The sequence below is a fragment of the Microcaecilia unicolor genome, chromosome 7 (assembly GCF_901765095.1).
Source record: "Microcaecilia unicolor chromosome 7, aMicUni1.1, whole genome shotgun sequence".
NCBI classification, from domain to species: Eukaryota; Metazoa; Chordata; class Amphibia; order Gymnophiona; family Siphonopidae; genus Microcaecilia; species Microcaecilia unicolor.
Genome location: NC_044037.1, coordinates 214,852,249 through 214,877,743, shown reverse-complemented (window position 1 = coordinate 214,877,743; position 25,495 = coordinate 214,852,249). Strand labels below are relative to the sequence as shown.

Below are 25,495 nucleotides of genomic sequence, written 5' to 3'. Positions count from 1 at the left end.
CTCTAGCTCACTGCTGTTAGATAAATCCATAAGGTATATGAGCAATCTCCAGCTGCTTCTGTTCCAGTGCCATCATATTTATAAACATAGCAGGAGTACAGTGGGAGCAACTGGGGATTACTGTTGCCCCATATGGATTTAATAAGGTATGATTGAATCAGATTTGTTAAATGGTGCTCTCTCATTTTATATTTAGTTACAAAGCTTGAAGAACTCAACTCCTTGGGGAATTTGGTAGATATTGTAAGGACTCTATCATTCTGCTTATAGAGAACACTGCTATGGGTAACTTCATTTCCTCTGAGGATAACCAGGATACTTCTTCATCACAGATGGGGTCCCTAGCTACCAGGTTATCTTCATTCAATAAAGATGATTTTAACATTAAAAAAAAAAAGGAAAATGGAAAATAAAATAAAAATGGGCAATAAGAACAGTATTTTAAGCCAGTTCATTTTATTTATTTACTTTTAAAGAAGGCAACATGAAAATAATACAGAAAAAGTCCCTACAGATGATGGAGTTTGATTCTAAATCTCAAAGAGATTATTCAAGATGAACTTATCAAACCTACTATCATGTTGGAATCCCTCTCCACAACATTAGTGAGATGTAAATGTAAGGACTGAAGTCCATGCTTCAGTTTTCAAATGTCTTCCATAGAGGCTAACCTTATGAGTTACCAATGCATTATTTGAATGTGTGCTGCCTTCTGAGCTCTTCACCTGCTTCAAGTCCTCTGCTCCTTTGTACATTGGGAGAGCAGTTTCCAGCACTCAGAACAAGGAGAAAGCGGCCTCTGTAAAGCAGATACTATATATGCTGGGCATATATCTGGTTTACGGACAACTGACTGCTCCCAGTTAAGAAAGCAATGTATATATGAAGGTAATAGATGTGGAAATATCTTGAATGTATTTGAAGACTCCTGTAATACTACAGTGTTCCAGTAAGTTGAGTCTGCATTTCATATAGAAAGAGGAGAGGAGCGCCCATCATCCTAACGAAGGTAGCAAAGTGAAATCATAGTGGGACAGGCCTCAGAAGTGGTGCAGAAAAAGATGCAAGAACCCTAGCCGCTAATCAAATATAGCACATCTCCCCAACTGAATCGGAAAGCAGGCCAGATAAAGAAACCACTATATTGCAAAGGGTGGAAAAAGTGCCAAATCAAAGGAAAGGATCATTACTCCTTATGGGACAGGTCTCTACCAAGGTCATAAAGGAAATGGAAGGGAAGACCTGAAAATAGAAGGTCTGACACTTGCAGGATTGTCCAAGTTGCAAATGGAGCCTACGACCTAGTCCACGACTGACTGTCCTCGAATCACATCAACACACCAACATACACTCACCTTCATACATTCACACACTACTTTGAGCCCGCTAACATGTGGGAAAGAGTGGGGTATAAATGTGCTAAATAAATAAACGGCACAATTACCAGTCGACTGGTTACACCCTTGAGAAAAAGAAGCAGAGCATAACTAGGTACCATATCATAAACACCCACAAATTCATATACCCTCTTCCTTCATCATTCTCATACTTTTACACGCACACTCCTTCTTTACTTCACAAACTTAGTCCAGATAAACCTCACTTCACAAAAAAACATTACCCTTAACAGCACTCCACTCTCCCCCATGAGTTCATTCTTAGGAGTCATTTAACACGCAACAGATCACATAGGATCCCCTGAGAAAGTGCAAAACAGAAAACACTCATTATTACACAAAGGAGCCAGAATGAACGTAATGAAATTACTCCTACGAATCTACTCCTTAACATTGGTCCAAATACTGTAGCCACACCTCTCAATGATTATAACACCATACCAATACTATACAGCCGATTCAAGATTACCAGACACATCAACCTCAACCAAACTGGCAACAGAACTTACAATAGCAAATCATTATCCCACAAACAAAAAAGCTCTAATAAATCCAAATCGACATACAAATGACAACACCATTACAGAAGATCCATACCTTACAATTCAAATAGGTTACATCAATGCCAGATCAACCTTAGATTTACTCTTCCCATAATACCGGGATACAACCTTACACACTAGACCAGGACAGGTAAAAGAGACGGAGGCATTGCCATAATCTACAGATCCTATCTCACTTTAGAAACCACTGCTGAATCAATCACACCTCAACTAGAAATTGCCTCAATCAGATTGCAATATAAAAGTGTAGCCGGCAATCTAAATTTTGTCCTATTCTACAGACCGCCAGGCACTTGGAGCGAGGCATATATAACTCTAATGGATTTCATAACGGCCACTTGTACATCTAACTGAAACATACTAGTCATTGGGGACATAAACCTTCATTTAGAAGACCCAAACTCAACTGGTGTCCATGATTGTAAGGAATTCTTCCAACTATGGGATTTCGAATGGCCACATCCGAATGCCACCCACAGAAAAGGCCACACACTTGACCTGCTAACCCATAAATTTGCATCAGACCAAATCATTAAAGACATTGACCACAAATGGACAGAAATTCCATGGTAAGATCACTTCAAATTAAATCTGACCCTACATTAGCTGAAGAATGGGCATCTCAAAGCTGATGAAAAAAATCTTACCAAACCAGAGGTAAAGTGGATACAACTGCATGCTGGCAATCAATTTATGACAACAATTGGTCTATTCCATCTGATTCCATCAACTATCTTGCAGATTGGGAATCGAGATGTATCACCATTCTAAATGAATTAGCTCCTTTACGAACAAAAACCATTCACAAACCAAACAGGACCCCATGGTTCAACGAAAATGTGAAACAATTAAAATCTAGAACCAGACAACTCGAATGAGCCTAGAGAAAAAAAAATGATCAAAATCTAAATGCTTGGAAAGAATCACATAGAAAATACAAATATGAAATAAAAAAGCCAAACGGAACTACTATAATGAACAACTAGGTTCTGACTATAAAGACATGAAAAAGTTATACAAACTACAGGATAAATTACTAGACAAAAAAACCAGTGTCCTCAACAAAATCAGGAATCCCAACAGCAGACAATCTTGCTAACTACTTCAAAGGCAAAATTGTCAATCTACACAAAAATATGTCACAGGACTACACCAACCTTGATACCTTCCTTAATGAGCTAGACCCACGTTCAGAAGAATACCCAGCCGGCCGAACTTGGGACAAATTTCGCCCAGATCACACAAGAAACAATAGCACTAGCAACCAATAAGATCTCTACAGCCTACTGTCAATTGGACACCTGCCCCAATTATCTAATGAACCCTCCCTCCCCCCGCTCAATTCATCACTGAACTTATCTCCCACCTCAACTTCTTGTTCCAGCATAGCATATTCCCAAAGACAAAGGTAATATACTACTCACACCATTACCTAAAGACACCAAAAAGAAAACTAACTATATCACCAACTACCGACCTATGGCATCCATCCCACTTACAACCAAATTGATGGAAAGCATTGTAGCTAAATAACTTACTGAATACATCGACAATTTCTCAATCCTTCATGAATCACAGTTCGGCTTCAGATCACTCCACAGTACAGAAACCGTCCTGGTAACTCTCCTAGCCAAGTTCAAAAAGGAAATCGCATTAGGTAAAAACATACTCATCTTGCAATTCGACTTGTCAAGCACATTTGATATGGTTGACCACTATATACTATTAAGAATACTCGACAAGATAGGCATAGGAGGGAATATACTCAAACGAATAAAGGGTTTCCTAACCACGAGATTTTACCATGTAAAAGCAAACTCAAACATATCACCATCATAGAGTACCGATTGCGGAGTACCCCAGGGTTCACCTCTCTGAACCATATTATTTAATCTGATGATGATCCCCCTTGCTCATACTCTATACAAGCATAATCTTAATCCTTTTCTGTATGCAGATGACGTCACCATTTACATACCGTTCAACTCTAATCCAACAGAAATCACTGTTGCAATAAAGGCTAGTTTAAGCTTAATGGATGCCTGGGCATCGGTATTCAAACTCAAACTCAACAAGGAAAAAAACTCACTGCCTTATTCTCTCTTCTCACCACAAAACAAACCTCCCTTCATCCATAAAACCCCGGAGCATACTCTTCCAATATCGCACAAACTGAAGATCCTTGGAATTACTATTGACACCAACCTAACCCTGGACAGCTAAGCCTCTGCCACCACGAAGAAAATGTTCCATGCAATGTGGAAACTCAAACGGATCAAACAATTCTTCCCAATGGAAACTTTCCATAACATAATTCAAACAATGGTACTATCACGTTGACTACTGTGATGCCGTGTATGCGGGATGCAAATAACAGATCTTAAGGAAACTCCAGACCATGCAGAACACGGCAGTTAGACTCATTTTCTGAAAGACAAGATTCGAAAGTGCTAAACCCCTACGCGAAATACTGCTCTGGCTACCAATCAAGGAATGAACAGCCTTCAAAATTTGCACTCTGGTCCACAAAATAATCCATGGTCTGGCCCCAACCTACATGACAAAATTATCGACTTAACAACTAGAAACATCATCGAATCATCACGAACGTTTCTAAACCTGCATTACCCAAGCTGTAAAGGACTAAAATACAAAACAACATATGCATCCAGCTTTTCCTACAATTGCACCTAGCTCTGGAACGCTTTACCTAGAAACATTAGAACTGCGAACACCCATCTAAAATTTCGAAAAGACCTCAAGACTCACGTCTTCCAGAAAGCCTACCCAGCAGACCTGAACTAATTCACGAACAATGCATCACATCTTTCAATCTAAGAAATGAACAATACCCCTTCCACATAATCCTATTACTTCAAACTGTACGAAGTTTACCACTCCAGTTATAATTAAGTGTACTTCTACCCTTATCCTACTCTGTATTGCTCATTAGAAGCTGTAGTCTCATCCCCGGAAACTTAACAGCCTCATTGGGATTACTTCTCTCTATATGCTACTATATATTCGTCCCAGAGTTGTGTTCTCATTTCCGGAACCTTATCAGCTTCCTTGCACCTACTGTTACTCTATTTTCCACTCTGTATATATTCCCGGAGTTGGTACTCTCCTCTCCGGAACCTGTAAGCCACATGCGGGGAAATGTGGGATACAAAATGTAATAAATAAATAAATAAATGCTGTGATGGCTCTGATGTTATCATGAGATGCCTTTCAAGTGTCAAATCTGCCTACCTATAAGCAAGAGAGAAAATCTTCTAACCAATTAGATTGGATATGCTTGGCTATGGCAGATCCAGGCTTACTGCTGTCAAAAGAAAAAGATAGGTAGACATGAACTCTAGGTGCTCCACGTTAAAAGTTAATATTCACCTACAATCCGAAGTATGCAAGACATGCTCCCCATCATGAATATGTGGTCTGGGAGAAAATGACAAATGGCTGATTAAATTGGAATTCCAAAATACTTTTGGCAAGAATTTCAAACATGTATCACCTCACTATTGAAATACCTTGTGTACAGTGTATCAATCACTAGGAGCAAAATGATTGCATGCCAAAGTTACTACTGCCACCAAGAATAAGATATTCCAGATTAGGTACTTCAGTTCACATGGGTCCAGCAGCTCAAAAGGATGCTTTCATCAGCTGGGTCAGTACCACAGGTGAGGCTCCACAGCACAGTGCTAGCCTTGATAGGAGATGCAACAGAAGCAAACCTTGCATGAATTGACCGACTGAAAGCTGTGGAGTAAGGGATTTACCTTTTACATGGTAAGTGCCAGCTGCACTAAGGTGAACCCTAATTGTCCGACTCTTGAGAGATGTAGATGGTATTCAAGTAGTTTTTGTTTGGGGCAGCTAAATGCATCCTTTTCTTCACAAAGAATGGCAGACTTCTTCCACTTAAAAATATAATATTTTCTAGCTGGTGTCCATTCTTGAAGCTAGAAAATCTCCCTTGCAGGGCACATTTGTAAACCTTTATTGCACATATCTAAGGTCTGAGTATTGCAGCCATGAGAATCTGCTGGTGCTAATAGCCATTACGCAGATTGACTTGACCAGATGTTTTCCACATTCGTTATATCTGATCACCAGCAACTTATGCATGCGTCATTTCTCTTAAAAAAAAAAAAGAGACTCAGACAAATGGTCATGTGATGTGCTGGACAGTGGAAGCTGCATTTCCATAGGAGCTTCCAAGCCCATTCCCAGTAACCGTCACAATCTCACTTTAATTTGCGTCAAAATTCACTCTATTTTATTCCTTTCTACTCTTGAATGCCTTGTGACAAATTTGTTCATAAATCTATTATGGTTTCTAAGTCTAACAAAAAGGAGAAGGAGAGCATGAAAGTGGTTGGACCTGAAGAAGCTAGGATGGAAGAGGTCAGACAGGAGACTGTGCTACATCCTGTTCGTGTGCAGCAACTTACAGAGGCGCTAGTGAACGTACTAAACTGTAAGTTTGATAGTCTTGCTGAGGATATTAATGCACTTTCACAGCAAGTAGTGAACTTTGGCTCCTGAGTGAATGACATGGAAAAGTTCATAAGTGTCATGAAGGATCAGTCAGGAGCCACTCAAGTGGGGCTCTCAATCTTAAAGGCTATTTTGAAAGGTTATGCTAAGAAATTAGAGGACTTGGAAAACCAATCATGTCGTAACAACTTACCTTTCTTGGGCTTTCTAGAATCCATTAAAGAAGAGGTGCTAATGGGCTTCTTGGAGTGCAGGCTCATGCTAGAATTTTTTTGCAGTTTTTGGGCCCCCCTACACGTGGAATGCACTCATCACTTGGGCTGGTCCACAGAGAGTGATGCTCACCTTCGGGCAATAATTGCAAGCATACAATTTTAGCATGCACTTAAAACGTGAGCGCGCCTTAGTAAAAGACCCCGAGTGAGTTTTTTTTATCTATGGGATCTGATTATGTGTATAATGGCTTATTACTAGATTTTGAAGTAAGGCTCCTAGTAAAAGCTGGGCACTGGGCATCTCCTTACAAATATGATTTCATGCATTTATCTGCTCCCTTTATTCTTTTCCGTGCATAATATTCACTTGGCTTCATTGAATGTTTCAGAATCCTAACAGAACTTAGGTGACACCATATCCAACTAGCTTGCCTTCAGGAAACCTGGCTGACATGAACAAACAAAATATGCAGAGAGTGAGTTCAAGAGGTTTTCTTTGCTTCATCACAGGAAGGCGTGCCAGTGTAGCAATTTTGATTGGCAAGCAATTTACAGGGCAGATTGATAGAGTAATAGTAATAGCAGATCCAACTGGTCACTACATAATATTAACTTTGCATTGGCAAAATCAATCATTTATAGTGGTTAATGTTTATGGTCCTACTAATTATACTCGCGCCTTCTTGCTAGAGGTCTGTTATGATTCTGCTAGACAGGCAGGGGAATGACTGGGACTTGCTATGATAGGCAGGGGAATGACTGGGACTCGCTTCTGATTGGCCTGTCAGGGATTGAGCTGACGTCAGAAGCAAGATCTATTTAAATCTTACCTCTTCCTACAGCCTTTGCTTTAGCATTTGATCCCTGTTATCTGAAGTCTGTTACCTCTCTCTGTCTGTGCTAGTGCACACCGTGCTTTCGTGGGAGTTAGTTTACTCCTCTCATTGCTCGTAGCCTCTCTGTGTGCTGGTTGTTCCCCTAGCTAAGCTGCTTTCCCTGATTACCTTGCTTCCCTGCACCTGTGGGTGCTCTGTTGCTCTGTCTCTGTGTGCTGACTGAGTTCTGGTAAGAACATTGTTTGTTTTTCCCCTTTGTTAGCTTTAATCCTTTGACTGCAGTGTAAGCCCTGCTTCTTCCTGACTTGTGTTTAGAAGCCCTTCCCTTTGGCCTGCTTTTACGCTTTGTCTGCTGTGCTTGTCTCCTGATTCTTGTGAACATTGCCCTTATCTGTTTGGTATATGTAAGGCAGACTTTCCTGTTTGCTTGCTTGTCCCTTTGTCTCTAGTGTCTGTTATTTGACTCTGTGGCTCTGCCTTGGGTATTTGAGTGCTGTATGGTACAGCCTACAGTGTTCCTGTGGAGCTTCGCTCTTATAAAGTCTGTGTCTCATTCACTCCTCGGCTTTCCCTTTTTCTCTGTGGGCTTTGCCTCTGCTACCTGTGTTTCTGCCTAGCCTTTGTTTGCATTCTCTTTCCCTGGTCGTAGACTGTACCTGCCAGCTTTTGTCTGTCATCCTTCCCTTGTGTATCTAGCTAGCGATGTGTGCGTTGCATGTGCTCAGTCCCTTTTGGGACCCCTCGTTGTTGTTCCTCCCTTCCCTCGTGTATGAGTGGGTTCCCGTTTGGCTATGAGGCCCGACTGAGTGGTCTATCTCCCTTTTCTGGTGGTGCTAGTGGATTGTGCTGAGTGTGCGGGGCTTTGTGGCCATGGTACTGCTTGCGCCTGGTCAGTCTACCCTAGGCCTTGGCCAGGATCCTTCCTAAGCCTCGGCCTAGGCACAAGGGCTCATGAACAGGTTAACAAGGTCATTCAGAAGTGTCTTACTGTAGGAGATCACTCGCTTTTGTTTAGAAATTTTTATCTGACTATGGATCCTAGTATAGATAAACTGCCACTCTCGTTAGAGCAGGTTAGTACTGTGCAGGGTCTTCCCTATCCAGTTCTACTCTGGATGTTGTGGATGCCTGGCGGATATTGCACCCGACAAACTGGTGCAATACACATTATGCCTGGGTCCATTTTTGCCCATTTGCACATTCTCCCCATATTAGGCATCTGCACCCTCTACTTATATCCAGCACTGAAACACTCACTTACTACTACTACTACTATTTAGCATTTCTATAGCGCTACAAGGCGTACGCAGCGCTGCACATATCAAAGAGACAGAATACTATACCACGGTTCAATGACGAACTAAAAAAATACTCAAAACACAAACCAGGAAACTTGAATGAGCATGGAGAAAAATAAAAGATGAACATACACTCAACGCATGGAAACATATACATAGAAAATACAAATATGCAATTAAACAAGCCAAAAGGTCCTACTACAAAACCAAACTAGGACCCGATTACAAAGATATGAAGAAACTATTCCAACTCGTAAACAAGTTACTAGACACCACCCCTATCACCACAACCAACACAGACATCACATCCGCAGACAAACTTGCTAACTACTTTAACAAAAAATAATAAAATTACGCAGCACACTTCCTCATCACAACACCAACACTGAAAACTTCTTCAACGATCTGGACCTAACCTCCGATGGATACCCAGCTGACCGTATCTAGACAACATTTAATCTCCTCAACACCGAATCAGTTACACAAGCAACTCACAAGTTCGCCAAGACCCACTGCAAACTGGATACATGACTCAGTCATCTACTAAAATCCGCCCCCGACCGCTTCATAGCAGACCTCACATCCCATCTAAACTTCATGTTACAACAAGGTCTCTTCCCTGAGGAATATGGCAACATCCTACTCACCCCAATACTAAAAGACGTCAAGAAAAGCACAAACGATCTCACCAACTACCGCCCAGTTGCGTCTATCCCACTAGTAGTAAAAATGATGGAGAGTTTGGTGACTAAACAGCTTATGGAATACCTGGACAAGTTCTCAATATAATATAATTCACAATCAGGATTCCGCTCCCACCATGGTACCAAAACTGTCCTAGTCACCCTCCTGGCCAAATTCAAGCAGGAGATAGCCATAAGTAAAAGCATACTCCTCCTCCAGTTCGACATGTCGAGCACATTCGACATGGTAAACCACAACATACTACTAAGACTACTTGGCCACTTCGGGATTGAAGGAAATGTACTTAATTGGATTAAAGGTTTTCTAACCACCAGAACTTATCAAGTAATATCAAACTCAAACATATTACCACCATGGAAAGCAGTCTGCGGAGTACCTCAAGGATCACCATTATCACCAATACTCTTCAACATAATGATGTTTCCACTGGCACAGTCCTTATCCAATCGAGGCCTCAACTCGTTCATTTACGCAGATGATGTTACAATCTACACCCCCTTCAGAAATGACTTGATAGAAATAACCAATAAAATTAACAGTGGCCTGAACATCATGGACTCCTGGGCAAACTCATTCCAACTGAAACTGAACACTGAAAAAACACACTGCCTCATCCTCTCCTCTCAACATAACAAGTACAAACCCTCAACCATAAATACCCCAGGACACACCCTCCCTACCTCAGACAGCTTGAAAATACTCGGCACCACACTCGACCGCAACCTTACTCTTGAGAGCCAAGTAAACTCTGTAATAAAGAAAATGCTCTATTCAATGTGGAAGCTCAAACGATTAAAACCTTTCGAAACCTAATACAATCAATGGTCCTAAGTCATGCAGATTATTGCAACGGAATCTACGTGGGATGCAAAGAACAACTCACAAAAAAATTCCAGACCACCCAAAATACAGCAGCCAGATTGATATTCAGCAAAACACGCTTTGAAAGTGCCAAACCGCTTCGAGAAAAGCTGCACTGGCTTCCAATTAAAGAACGGATCATCTTCAAAATCTGTTTAGTCCACAAAATTATATATGGCATAGTCCCAGGATACATGATAGACCTTATAAATCTATCAATAAGAAACAGAGTCAGATCGTCAATATCATACCTAAACCTATACTACTGAAATTGCAAAGGCCTAAAATACAAAACAACTTATGCATCCGGCTTCTCCTACATAAGCGCACAACTATGGAATGGCCTCCCAAAAGCTGTGAAAACAATCCATGACCACCTGAACATCAGGAAATCATTAAAAACCAACCTCTTCAAAAAGGCCTACCCCAACAACCCTAAGTAAAACCTCTTCACCCAGAAACACAGCATGCCTGCCGGTCCCACTCTCTCTAACATATTTATTTATGACATTTAAATCCCACATTATCTCAAATAAGATTCAAGTTCAATGTGGCTCACAATATAACAAAAGTAGAATTGACAAGGCATATACTATCAGAGGGGGCTCTTCCACATCAAACTGTGATGCTGAAAATTCATATGGTGCTACATAAGTTATATTACACATTGTCACAACTGAATGGTGAAACTTTGGTCATAGTTGGTGTATTAACAGTTCGATGTGGAAGAGCATGAAGAGCATGAATGAATCAAAGTTAAGTTGTTATATTTTTTGATAAATGATTTCATCAACATTTATGAGTTACCAAATGGATAAGCATTCAAGGAATTTTAATGATCTACTGTGGAGGATTTTATGCCAATGTCGTCACTGGATCCCAAGATTTTCCTACCACCGATCTAAAGTGATTTATAAGGCAGAGGATGGGAATCTGAGGCTTTTTCCTCCACATTTTTTGATCATACTCCTTGGAATCTGTTGAAAATCAAGTACTCACAGTTGATTTAAGACAATGAAGAGTTTTTGATATTTAGTCTGTTATATCATACCATTGTGCTAAGGAGGCAATGATGTTTAGAATTATTTAAAAAAATGATTAAATATATCTTTTCTCCAGTATTTCTGTGCTCATAGATTTTTCTTTTTCATCTCTTTGGTTTTCTGAACTAGTTATTCACATGCCACTAGATATTTGGAAAGAGTTCAAAGAGGAAAGTGTCCATTGACAAAATAAGGAGAAAAATACAAAAGCAGTGAGAAGAAACAGCAACAGGATTTCAGATACAAGAAGCATCTCAGATTTAAGGAAACCACAGAAGCATTTCAAAAAGTGCTGAACTAGAAATCCACCTGACAGAATCCTGAGAGAATATGCAATTTTCTGTACCAGATATTACAAATTTCATCATTCAAAATATTTTTTGATCATTATCACTGTAGATTACAATTTTAAAGTTGTATTTCTTAAAACTTCGCCTAGAATCATAGCAATGATTCTTGAGAGAATAACAGTAATATGCTTAAGGGTCTTGAGGCAAAAAACTTTCCCTGTGTTTAGAATAAATCCATGGGGTGTAATGAGGAGAAAACTCAGCAGATGCAGAAGTCCCCCACCCCCTGGCGCCAAACACATGACAGGGGGTATGGCTGTAAAGGGAAGGTACAGCTAAATCCCGGTTTGTAAATATGTATGTGAAAAAAGTGTCTTCGTGGGGGAAAGTGGGCAGCAAGCAGCTAGCAGGAATGGAATGTCTCACAGAACCCTCAGCAAGCAGCATGAACAGACTAAAATTTATCTTCTCGTACTTCCTTCCTTCCAGAAATTAGTATTTGACTCCTTTATATTGGCTCCCTTTAGCTGACAGATTTGAGGTTCATATGTCAAAAATGAGTACAGAACTACCCCAAAGACTCTAGATGTAGTCTCTACTGGCAGAATTTAATCATCAGGCAGTCTGATAAACACAAGTCAGTACCTAAGGCTTTAAACCAGAACACTTTAGTTTTACTATCAAGAGTCCAATTCTGGATCTTCAGTATGCAAGATGACACACTATTTGAAAAATCATCAGAACCAGGTAGCAATATTAATATATTATCTGCATAGGACAGTAAAAGTTCACCTGGTTGCCAATTGAGATTTCTTAAAGTAGACATGAAAATTAAAAAAAATAAAATAGAAAGTGTTGATAACAGAGGAGAGCCTTGAGGCACTCCACTACCTGGTGACCAGAAGTTACAGATCCTCAAAATGATGATCTGGGGCAATGATGATGATGATGAGATTTGAAATGTACCAGCCTGAAAATGAGTAATTTATGGGACTCAGGAACTATTTTACTAAAGTGTGGTAAAGTTTTGCAGTTAAGTGGCAACTAAAAAAGCTCTGCGTTAAATGTTGAAGGCAATCCCAGCAACTGCTCATGCAGTTAACGTAGAAAAAAAAAACTACACTTAGCTGCACTAAAGATATAGCAAATAGAGGTAATTCTATAAAGGAGGTGGTAACTTATGTGCCAGTTGTGCTCATAAATGATAAGAATGCTTGTAGACATGCGTGTATGTCAGATATGTACATAAGCGCTATTTTATAACTATGCTCATATTTCCATTAATGCACAGTTTGTAGGTGGGTGCATACATGGGTGAATCTTTGACAGGGTGATATGTTACGAGTGTATCTCTAGAACACAGGCCCATACATGCGAAGGCACTGAAAGAAATATAGGTGAACCTGGAAGATGTACTGAGACAAATTGACAAATTAAATCGTATACATCCAAGGGTACTCAAAGAACTCAAGCATGAAATTGCTGATCTGCTGTTAGTAATATGCAACTTGTCATTACAATCATCCATAGTATCTGAAGATTGGACGGTGGCCAATGTGACACCGATTTTTTAAAAGGGTTCCAGGGGTGATCCGGGAAATTATAGACCGGTAAGCCTGATGGTGCCGGGCAAAATAGTAGAAACTATTATAAAGAATTAAATTACAGAACACATAGACAAACATGGTTTCATGGGGCAGAGACGGCATGGGTTCAGCCAAGGAAAGTCTTGGCTCATCAATTTGCTTCATTTCTTTGAAGGCATGAATAAACATGTGGATAAAAGTGAGCCAGTTGATGTAGTGTATCTAGATTTTCAGAAAGTTTTTGATAAAGTTCCTCATGAGAGACTTCTGAGAAAATTAAAGAGCCCTGGGATAGCAGGCAAGATTCTGGTGTGGATTAGGAATTGGTTACTGGATTGGTTACTGGGTAGGGTTAAACGGTCATTTTTCTCAATGGAGGAGGGTGAACAGTGGAGTGCTGCAGGGATCTGTACTGGGACCAGTGCTATTTAACATATTTATAAATGACATGGAAATTGGAATGAAGAGTGAGGTAATCATAAGTACATAAGTAATGCCACACTGGGAAAAGACCAAGGGTCCATCGAGCCCAGCATCCTGTCCACGACAGCGGTGTTGTGAATTGAGGGGTCCCAAGCCCCCCAAGAAGGCTGGAGTGACCTTAATCTGACTCCATCTCTAAATAACACTAGTACTGGGGTAATCAAGGAGTTATGAAGTTCTAAAAGGAATTGCCACTGAGAGAGACGTTAGGTCTAAGGGACCCGCATTAGTCCGCCTCTCAGCACTGGCAAGGAATAGATACCAGCCTTATGACAAACTGGATTTAGGCTACAGGTTATACAATGCAGCGAATGATAGCCTGATACAGCAAAAGCATTTATACTTACAGCCTTTGAACATTAAGTGAAGCCCACAAATCATCATTTGGAATGAGGAGTTTATTTGCTAAGGTATAAGTCAAATCAGTGATTGACAACAGGCACGTACAATCAATTAATTATAGGAATATAATAAGCTGCAAACAGGTGTTAATTAGTTCCTAATCTTTTATAATTTCTCTTACCAATTAGAGGTTTTACAAGGGAAAGCAATTAGGTAATTTGTCAATTCTGCTGGACACATTGGTTTCCCTTGGAGAGAGAGAGTGCCAACCCTTTTCTCTCTAGCTTAAACCAGGAAAAACCCTGATTTTTATACGTGCCCTCAGGATATGGATAATATGACAGTAGATATACCTGATTGGATCTATGCTAATGTCATGGTTGTCACTGATTGGCTCATGCTAATGAGTAGCTTCTATCTTGCTACGCCTTTCCTTTCTCACACCATAGCTGACCACAATCCTGCTCACAGGAAAGTCTCCCTCCTCTCTTGGACAGCTAGTTCCCTATTTTCTATGCACCTGGCATGACTCACTCATTTCTCAACTTGTTTTTCTAACTTACATTACAGAGAAAATTCCACTTTGCAACAGATACGGCTTCCATTTTGTGCTGAAATCCTCCATTTTCTTTCCATATCTATTAACTTAACTTTTCCTAATTTAGCTTATTTAGGCCTCAATCCGGGCTACAAACTAGGCCATACTTTTCCAGTAAGCTCCCAGTTATGTCAGCCATCAGATTTCTGACTCGGCCAAGGTCTGTAATGGCCTGAGCTCTATGACTGGGCCCGCCACCATTCCGGGGGGGGGGGGGGGGGGTCTCTGGCTGTACCATAATTATACAGCGGCCAATCCAGGCCAAGGGCACCTGGCGAGCTCCCCAAACGTACAAACATTCTATACATGTTATTCCTGGAATTGTGGATTTTTCCCAAATCCATTTAGTAGCAGTTTATGGACTTGTTCTTTAGGAAACCATCTAATCCCTTTTTAAACTCTGCTAAGCTAACCGCCTTCACCACGTTCTCCGGCAATGGATTCCAGATGATTTGCAGATGATACAAAACTATTCAAGGTTGTTAAAAACACGTGTGCATTGTGAAATATTGCAGGAAGACCTTAGGAAATTGAAAGACTGGGCATCCAAATGGCAGATGAAATTTAATGTGGACAAATGCAAGGTGATACACACTGAAAAGAATAATCTGAATCATAGTTATCTGATGCTAGGGTCCTCCTTTGGGGTCAGCGCTCAAGCAAAATATCTGGGGTTGTTGTAGATAATACGCTGAAATCTTCTGCTCAGTGTGCGGTGGCAGCAGCGGACAAAAAAAAAGAAACAGGATGCTAGGAATTATTAGGAAAGGGATGGTTAATAAGACTGAAAATACTATAATGCCTTTGTATCATTCCATGGTATGTCCACATCTTGAGTATTGTGCTCAGTTCTGGTCGCCATATCTCAAAAAAAGATAAAGCGGAATTAGAAAAAGTTCAAAGAGGAGTGACCAAATGATAAAGGGGATGGAACTTCTCTCATATGAGGAAAAGTTAAGAGGTTAGGGTTCTTCATCTTGGAAAAGAGACGATGAGGGAGATATGATTGAGGTCTACAAAATCCTGAATGGTGTAGAACGAGTAGAAGTAAATCGATTTTTTACTCGTTCCAAAAGTACAAAGACTAGGGGACAATTGAGGAAGTTACATGGAAATACTTTTGAAACAGGAGGAAATATTTTTTCACTCAACAAACAGTTAAGCTCTGGAATTCTTTGCCGGAGAATGTTCTAACAGCGGTTAGCGTATCTGGGTTAAAAAAGGTTTGGACAAATCCCTGGAAGAAAAGTCCATGTTCTGCTATTGAGACAGACATGGGAAGCAACTGTTTGACCTGAGATTTGTAGTATGGAGTGTTGCACGATTTGGATTTCTGCCAGGGACTTGTGATCTGGTTTGGCCACTGTTTGGAAAACAAGACATTGGGCTAGATGGACCATTGGTCTGACCCAATATGGCTACTCTTATGTTCATGCCAGCTATATGACTGCATGCTATAAATGATATATGTATATCTACCCAATATGCTAGTAATCTACATATGAAAGTACGCACCTACTTCCCTTTACAGAATATACTCCAATTACCCCATTAACTCCAAAGTATCTATTTGCTGTTCACATGATTGCATAATCAATGATGCAATCAATTTAAACTATTAATATAATTTACATTTTTCGTAATGTGTTTAATTTCTACAACAGTGTAAAGTATTAATTTTAATTTTGAAAGCAAAAGTTTACCTACAAAATACTACGAAAACACAAACAATAATCAACATACCCATCAAATTCTTGGAGCTGACATTCCTTCAGTAATGACAATGCATGTCCTTTACATTCAGTTACTATAAAAAGAAGTACATTATATGCAGTATGAGACTATGGAAATCATCAAAACAACTGCTTTTTATTACCTTTTATCTGGCGTACTGACATGAACATATGGCAAGGGTCATAAAAAACCATTTATGGTTGAATGTTATCAGTGGAAAATAAAATGTTACCGCCACTGTTAATACCTTCTTTCACAACCAGACCAAAGAAACATTGTGCTTCGTGGTAGAAATTGTATGACTGCTGCATTAGCAGTAGTTTATAATTATGATTGTATTTCTGTTTGCATGGCAAGCTCAATTCACAGAAAATATTTTTGGCCTCTGGAAGGCGAAGAATAGGGAATATTTGAGTCAGTAAGGGAAAAAAGTATAAAAGAATTCATCTTGGATCAGTATAATAAGTTTATATCATGCAGGAGAAGTTAGCATGATGTCTCCTCTAAAACTCTTAAGGGGTCTCTCAGGTGCCCAGCTCTACCGCCGACTGCCTTTCAGGTGCTGTGGAGGACTTGCAGCTCATCTGCACATCCTTACAGCCTTCTCCGGGGTGACTCCCAGGTCCACTCCGATCCACTCAGGGCTTCCGCTCTAGGTGCCGCGCACCTGACGTCGTGGGGGGCAATTTTCTCTTTACATTTATTTTTCTCCCAGTTACTACTTATGGCTCCACTACACTTTTTCTTCTTGGTACTGTCCCTTCCTAATTTGTTTCTCCATCTTAAACAACTGTACACTGCAGGAACACATTCAATGAGGCATATTTTCAAAGCACTTAGCCTTTCAAAGTTCCATAGGTTTCTAAGTGCTTTGAAAATATGCTAGGTAGTCCACCCTCTGTATTCATCATCTCGCCATCTCTTTCTTCCTCTTTCCTTTTTCTCAGCTCTCAACCTTCAACATTTCTTTCCTTCCATTCATCCATCTCCTTTCTGAGCACATCTCGGCTTCATCGCTGTGTCGTACCTCTCCTACTCTTCTCCGTACTCTCTTGCTCCTTCTCCTGCTCTCCGCTGGGGACATTAATCCCAATCCTGGTCCTCCACATCAGCTCTCATCCTATTTGTGCAGGTCACACCGTGATATCTCCAATCTAATTTCTGTTCCTCTCCTCCTTCCCTGCCTTTCTCTTGCGCTCTGTGGAATGCCCGCTCTGTCTGTAACAAACATTCCTACATCCATGACCTCTTTATCTCTCATACTCTCCATCTGCTTGCCCTAACTGAAACTTGGCTTTAACCTGAAGACTCTGCTTCAGTTGCGGCCCTATGCCATGGAGGTTATCTTTTCTCCCATACTCCTCGCCTGGTTGGCCGCGGAGGTGGTATTGGGCTACTACTTTCACCCTCTTGTAGATTCAACCTCTTCTTCTACCTCAGTCTCACTATTTTTCTTCCTTCGAAGTCCACTCCATCCGTCTATTTGCTCCTCTGCCTCTCCGAGTAGCAATCATTTATCGACCCTCTGATAAGTCCTTTTCTTCCTTTCTCACTGACTTTGATGCTTGGCTTTCCTTCTTTCTTGAACCTTCATCTCCTTCCTTCATTCTTGGGGATTTTAATATTCATGCTAATGATCCCTCTGACTTTTATGCTTCGCAGTTTCTTACTTTAACATCCTCTTTCAATCTTCAACTGTGATCCACTGCCCCCACTCACCAGAATGGCCACTGTCTTGATCTTATCCTCTTCTCAAACTGTTCACTCTCCAGTTTCTGTGCCTCAACTCTTCCCCTCTCTGACCATCATCTGATAACTTTCACACTTAAACACTCTCCTCCCCAGTCCTGTCCAATCTTAACCAATACATTTAGGAATCTTCAGGCTATTGACCCTTCTACTCTGTCCTCCAGTGTTTCAAATCTCTTCTCTACCACTATGTTATCCAAGTCTGTCAATGAGGATGTCTCTTCCTATAATACTATTCTCTCCTCTGCTCTGGTGGATACTCTCGCTCCTCCCATTCCCCATTCTGTAAAACGTACCAAACCCCAGCCTTGGCTGACCTCTAGAATCCACTACCTACGTTCCCGTGCCCGCTCTGCCGAACACCTTTGGCTGAAATCCTGTGCCCATGCTGACTTCATACATTTCAAATTCTTGCTGACCTCCTTCCAGTCTGCTCTTTTATTTGCCAAACAGGACTATTACATCCAGTTGACAAATTCTCTTGGCTCAAACCCTCAACATCTCTTTGCTCCACTGAACTCTCTCCTCAAAGTGCCTTCACCTCCAACCCCCCCTTCACTTTCCCCCCAGACTCTAGCTGAGTTCTTTCATGATAAGGTTCACAAGATTAAACTTGAATTCTCAACCAGGTCACCTCCACCTCTCCTTCCCTTAGTCCATTCTCTCAACCCTCCAACCCCTGCCTCCTTTTCTTCCTTTTTCTGAAATCACTGAAGAGGAAACTACACATCTTATTTCCTCTTCGAAACTAACTACCTGTCCTCTGATCCTATTCCCACCATCTACGTAACACTATCTCTCCTGCTGTCATCCTGTTTATCTGTCATATCCTCAAATCTTTCACTTTCCACTGCGACTGTTCCTGATTCCTTCAAACATGCTGTAGTCACACCAGTCCTTAAAAAACCTTCATTGGACCCTACCTGTCCTTCCAACTATTGCCCCATCTCCCTCCTCCCTTTTCCTATCCAAGATACTTAAATGTGCTGTTCACCGCCATTGCCTTGACTTTCTATCATCTCAAACTATTCTTGATCCATTTCAATCTGGCTTTCGCCCCCTTCATTCAACTGAAACAGCGCTTGCTAAAGTCTCCAATGATCTGTTCCTGGCCAGATCCTCAGAGCCTTCTCGATCTACCTGCTGCTTTTGACACTGTTGATCACAGCCTACTCCTTGATACGCTGTCCTCACTTGGATTTCAGGGCTCTGTTCTTTCCTGGTTTTCTTCTTATCTCTCCAGCATACCTTTAGTGTATACTCTAGTGGATCCTCCTCTACTTCTATCCCACTATCAGTTGGTGTACCTCAGGGATCTGTCCTGGGACCCCCTCCTTTTCTCCATCTATCCTTCTTCCCTTGGTACTCTGATCTCATCCCATGGTTTTCAGTATCAACTTTACGCTGATGACAACCAGATCTACCTCTCCACACCAGAAATCTCAGCCAAAATCCAGGCCAAAGTATCAGCTTGCCTATCTGACATTGCTGCCTGGATGTCTCAGTGCCATCTGAAACTAAATACTGTTCCCCCTAAACCAACCTCTCCTCCTCCCCCCATTCTCTATTTCTGTGGATAACACTCTCATCCTTCCTGTCTCATCAGCTCGTAACCTTGGTGTCATCTTCGACTCCTCCATCTCCTTCTCTGCACATATTCAGCAGACTACTAAAACCTGTCGTTTCTTTCTCTATATCATCAGCAAAATTCGCCCTTTCCTTTCTCAGCACACTACCAGAACCCTCATCCACACTATTATCACCTCTTGCTTAGACTATTGCTGCTTTTCACAGGTCTCCCACTTAGCAATCTCTCTCCTCTTCAATCTGTTCAAAATTCTGCTGCACGACTAATATTCCGCCAGTGCTGTTATGCTCATATTAGCCCTCTCCTCAAGTCACTTCACTGGCTTCCTATCCATTTCCGCATACAGTTCAAACTCCAGTGCATTCACTCTGCAGTTCCTAAGTACCTCTCCACTCTCATCTCTTCCTACATTCCTCCCCGGGAACTCGATTCACTGGGTAAATCTCTCTTATCTGCACCATTCTCCTATACTGCTAACTCTAGACTCCATTCCTTTTATCTGCTGCACCATATGCCTGGAATAGACTTCCTGAGCCAGTACGTCAAGCTCCATCTCTGGCCGTCTTCAAATCTAAGCTAAAAGCCCACCTTTTTTATGCTGTTTTTAACTCCTAACCCTTATTCACTTGTTCAGAACCTTTATTTTATCATCCTCACTTTAATATTCCCTTATCTCTTGTTTGTCCTGTTGTCTGTCCTAATTAGATTGTAAGCTCTGTCGAGCAGGGACTGTCTCTTTATGTTCAGTGTACAGTGTTGCGTACGTCTAGTAGCGCTTTAGAAATGATAAGCAGTAGTAGTGGTGCTGACAGTGAGCCACCTTAAGGAAGGTGGAGCTTACCTGCAGAGTTAGAGGGATGGGTCTCAGGCATGCAGGAGGTTAAATGCCTCCAAGTGAACAGCCCTGAGAGTTGCACGGTGACAGAAATCTTACCCATCCCCGCCCGTCCCTGCTGGAACCTTACCCGTCCCCACTGGAATCTTACCCATTCCCATCCATCCCTGCAAAAATGTAACCCATCCCGTCCCCGCAAGAATTTAACCCATCCCCACCCATCCCCGCAAGAATTTAACCCATCCCCACCCATCACTATAAGAATTTAATGGTACATAAAAGAAAATTTCAGTCAGCTCCCTCAGTCTCTCTCTGAATTTGAGCCACAGCACTGTAGGCAAGGAAGGAATGGAAGCTGAAACTTGGAACACTCTGGTGTGCACATGTAAGATTTGTCTCTGATTTACTGGCACTCTGTGCTGAGAGGTCACCACATGCACGCGCCAGTAGATCAGGTGACATCTGATGCTCATGCCTGTGTCAGAGCTGAGGTCTGCTCATCAGCCCGGGAGCAAAGAGGATTAATTGTAACATACTAAGTGACAGCAAATAAAGACCTGAATGGTTCATCCAGCCTGCCCAATAATCACACTCATTATCAATTCACGATTAAATCAACGAGTGAAATATTATATATTTGATTATGGTCTTTCTTTTGTGTTTCTGGAACATAGACCATAGAAGTCTATCTGGCCCTATCCTTATGTTCCAACTGTTGGAATTGTCGTTGAAGCCCACACCAGTCTATGCGTCTTCTCATTTGTGGGACACAGATCGTAAAAATCTGTCCAGAACTGTCCTTATGTTCCAGCCACTGAAGTTGCTGTCTAAGCCTTTTCCAGCCCATCCTAAATCAGACTTCCATATATTAGACACAGACCATAAAAGTCTGCCCGGTATTGGCCATAGTTAATCACAGCCAGAGTCGCCATCTAAGCATTACTTCACACATCCACACACATGCAACCATTTAAGGTTAGGTTTTTTATAACTTCCATTTTCTAATTAGAGATCCTCTGTGTTCATCCCACGTCTTTTTGAATTCCATCATCATTTGTGTCTCTACCACCTCCTTAATGGAAAATTTTCCACATTTGTGCTGTTAAAGCAAGGAGGAAGAGGAGGGGGAGGAGGAGGAGACAGCACTCAAAGAACTTGGTACTCGGTAGATGAAAGGCTGGTGCAGGTGTAGCTTACACTTCCACAGGAACCCCACAGAACTGCTTCCGTCCTCACGGGAACCCCGCAGAACTGCTTCTGTCCCCACGGGAACCCCACAGAACTGCTTCTGTCCCTGCGGGAATCCTGCGGGTTCCGCGGGATTCCCGCAAACCCCATTCCTGTGCAGCTCTCTAGTAAGGACCTTCCAGCATATGCAGAGAGAAGGCTACAGTATCTGAGGAAAGTGCTAGGGAAGAGAGGAGTAGCCCGAGTCAAAGTGCTTCCCTAGGTGGGAAACTGCATGCTCAAACCAGCCTTCAGGAGTTAATTATATATGTAAGCAAATCTGCCAACGTAGGAGATAACCCTAACGTACAGTCAGAGAGTACCTGATTTTGGTGTATGCCTAGACGGAGCCCAAGATGGCACGAGGAACCAGCCCCGTATTTTTTGTGACTATATTAAGAGAGCGAGGGAAACTCTAATTAAAAAGACAAAGCCTGCGAAGTAATTAAACTGGTTACTGTCCTTTTGTTTACATGAATAAAGTGTTTTGACTTTTACCTGCAAACTGGGTGTGAGTCTGTGCGCTACATGTGGGTGAAGTCCTGCAGGCAGCCACTAGCCATGCTGCCAGACATATCCAGTTATAGAATTGCTCCTATGAGCTTTAGGAATAGATCTTTAAACTGAATGAACTAAAACAGATGTGAATAAGTCATGGAAAAATGTTTAGTTGATAATCTGCTAAACAACTCAGCCAGCAGGCATCAGAATTAGCAAAAGAACATTGTCAAGTGAAAGGACTGGATAGCCATCCTTATAATCCTTCACCAGATTACAGAACAGAGCATCAGCAAACAGAATCCCCCATCCCTTCAAACTAAATAAGCTCTATTGATTTCTAAATTTCCATATAAGACAATAGTTCTGTTTGAAATCAAAATCAACCCAAACAATATTAATTTAAAACTGTCTTTACTGATTATAAAAATTAAACCTCAGCTTCTGGCAATGTAAGATAATTATGAGAATTGATCTTCAGCCACATTAGTAGCGCATGTAATCTGATGGTCTACTGTGGCTATATATATACACACACACACAAAAAGCCTACTGTGATTAGTTATAATATGACTGTCTTGGTTGTCTAGGTATCTGTTTCAAATGGAGCTGATTTACCTTCTAAAGTAACTTACCTGTAACGTCAGTCTGAATATTAGCAAGTTTAAAGAGAGGCTCAACTTGCTCTGAATAGATTCGCCTTGCTTCTTTTTTATGGCTATTCGGGTTAATGATTATTTTTAGTGACTTGGGTCTGTTTGGAAACCCTGAAAAAGGAAGGAAGATTCAAAGGTATGAACACTAGCATTTTAATTCAGTTTAACAGTACATAATAGTACTATAGATATTATTAGAAATATATTCATAATTCAGTTAGTGCATTACATTTGAGCCAAAAACAAATGACAAATTTAACTCACAAAATAAATTATAATTAAATGAATTTGAAAAAGCTACTGATTAGTTCTGAAATTAAAATCAAGCTATGTTTTATCAGGAAATAAAGCATGCTTAGTAAAGGATTATGAATATTAAGCTAGATTTACTAACATGCGCTACTGTGTTAGACTGCTATTATCATTAATGTTCGTTATTTATTGTAGGCCCTATTTTATGCAGTGGGAATGAATTTAATAATAATGTGTGTTAATGGCATTAGTATATGCTGATACGGTAGTGCACTTTACTAAAAATCTAACTCAATATGAAATAAAGGCTATCAAGGCAAACCTTTTAGTAATATTTTTAACTAAGGCAATATGTTTACACTGAATCATCATCTGTTGTTCTTTTGCTAGATAGCGGATAAAAACTGGTGATCTGTAAGAAAATTTAAGACCTTTTTTCTTCCAATTCCCAAATGCATATACCTATTACATGCAGTTGACACCTGACTATAAAGCCACTAAAGCCCTAATCTGCTAATGAGTTAGAAGGCAAGTCAATAACATCACCACCTATAGCATTATGTGGTAAGCAAGAGAAAAGTTCATAGTTCAAACCTGAATGGGGAGTAGGGAAAAAAGAAAGCTTCTAAAAGGAATTCAGCAGGGATTTGATAATGGTACTATCACACAGTTGGTGCTGAGATTTGATACTACAATTTTCTGGATTTGAAAGCTGCATTATCAGTTAGGTCACAGTAGGGGCAGATGCAAGGGGAATTCACTGTTGTTCCTTAAGGTGAAGGGGGACAAGAAAATGAAGGGGGAAAAAAGATTATTTTTAAAGGGAAGGATTGCTAAAAACATGTGCTCCCTAAATATTTCTTTAATCCCAACATACTTGTAAAGATTACTTTGAAAGTAATCAATTTGCCCTTTATTAACAAATTATTAAATTCTGCTTGGCTGTATTTTGTCAGGTTCTAGGATGTCCAGGCACCATATCAATCGCAGGATATTTCAGCATGAATCTGGTGGTAGTGCTGGCCTCAAAGAGATGAGAATATCAACAACAGCAGCAACTGGACAGAGCAATATGCAGTTTTGCATTTTACTAACAAAAAAGCAAATATCTAGCTTTTCAAATGTAATCATACCCTGTTATTAATTTGGGTATATGTTTCTTTTACAGGCCCAAGTCAAGTGAAAGGTGAAATTTAGTCATACCTATTATTTCCTTTCCTCTAGTCAAGCTGACCCATTCTTAACATTCAGGTGTTATCCTTTCCTGCCAGAGATGGAAATACAGAAACTAAACTTTGCCAGTGGCATAACCTGATGTTGCTCAGTGGAAAGCTCTAGTGTGCCTCTGCCAAAGCAACAGAAGGTCCCATAACGCACATCCATACCCCATCAACTACTGAAGCTATAATAGATCTTAAGAGTACAGCATCAACCCCTAGACAAACCCTTGCTGTAGAAACGTGAGAACCTAGAGAAACTGTGCCAAAGCGAAAGCTAATGTTGGACACACCAGCCCTCAAAAACCTTCCAACCCGACAGTGGCCAGAGAACTGGAAGACTTGCAGGCCTTAAACAAAGTGAAGATCATGCAAGGGGAAAAGCCTTTCCTCGGTAAATGCTGCCTTTCAAGGGCCAAACCATAAGCCAGAAGGGATCTTCCATTTCCACTGGTCCTTGCCTGAGTAAGACTCGCCTTCTGGACAGAGGAAGCAGATCGTCTACCAACAGGAGAACCAAATCTGCACACCATGGCCTTTGAGGCCAATGTGGGGCCGCCAGAAGCTTCAGAAAGAGTATCATGTTATCCTGTGTGGTACCCAGCCTAACAGAGGCCAGGGCAGGAAGACATACAATGGCTTCTCCCTGGGTCACTGTTGAACCAGGGCATATAGCCCCCTTGAAAGCTGACTCTTTGCTGCAACTGAAGAAGCGCTCAGCCCTGGTATTACTAAGGCCAGCTGGCCCCATGTGTCCATTAGTTGAAAGAAAAACAGCCTTCATTAGCTCCCACTCCCCAAGATCAATGTGAGGAAATTTGCCTGAATGTTGTCTTTGCCAGCAACGTGGACTACTGACAAAACCAGCAGATTCTCTTCTGCCCAGCAACAAAGGGCTGCTGACACCAGGGCCACTGCCTAGCTCTTAGTGCCAACCCTGCTGGTTGCTACAGGCCACCACTGTGGCATTTTCCACCATCACACAGACCTCCCTCTTCCATAACAGGGGGAGGAATTCC

At 41.1% G+C, this 25,495-nt stretch overlaps 1 protein-coding gene across 1 annotated transcript in view; it reads right to left on the bottom strand.

Moving 5' to 3' along the window:
- Positions 1-25,495, bottom strand: part of CERKL (ceramide kinase like) — a 244,101-nt gene that overhangs the window by 144,558 nt on the left and 74,048 nt on the right. Inside the window, exons 3-4 of the mRNA XM_030209794.1 lie at positions 22,987-23,118; positions 16,464-16,527 (exon numbers count right to left, since the gene is read on the bottom strand). Of these exons, the coding sequence (XP_030065654.1) occupies positions 16,464-16,527; positions 22,987-23,118 (196 nt within the window). The remainder of the gene's footprint in view (positions 1-16,463; positions 16,528-22,986; positions 23,119-25,495) is intronic.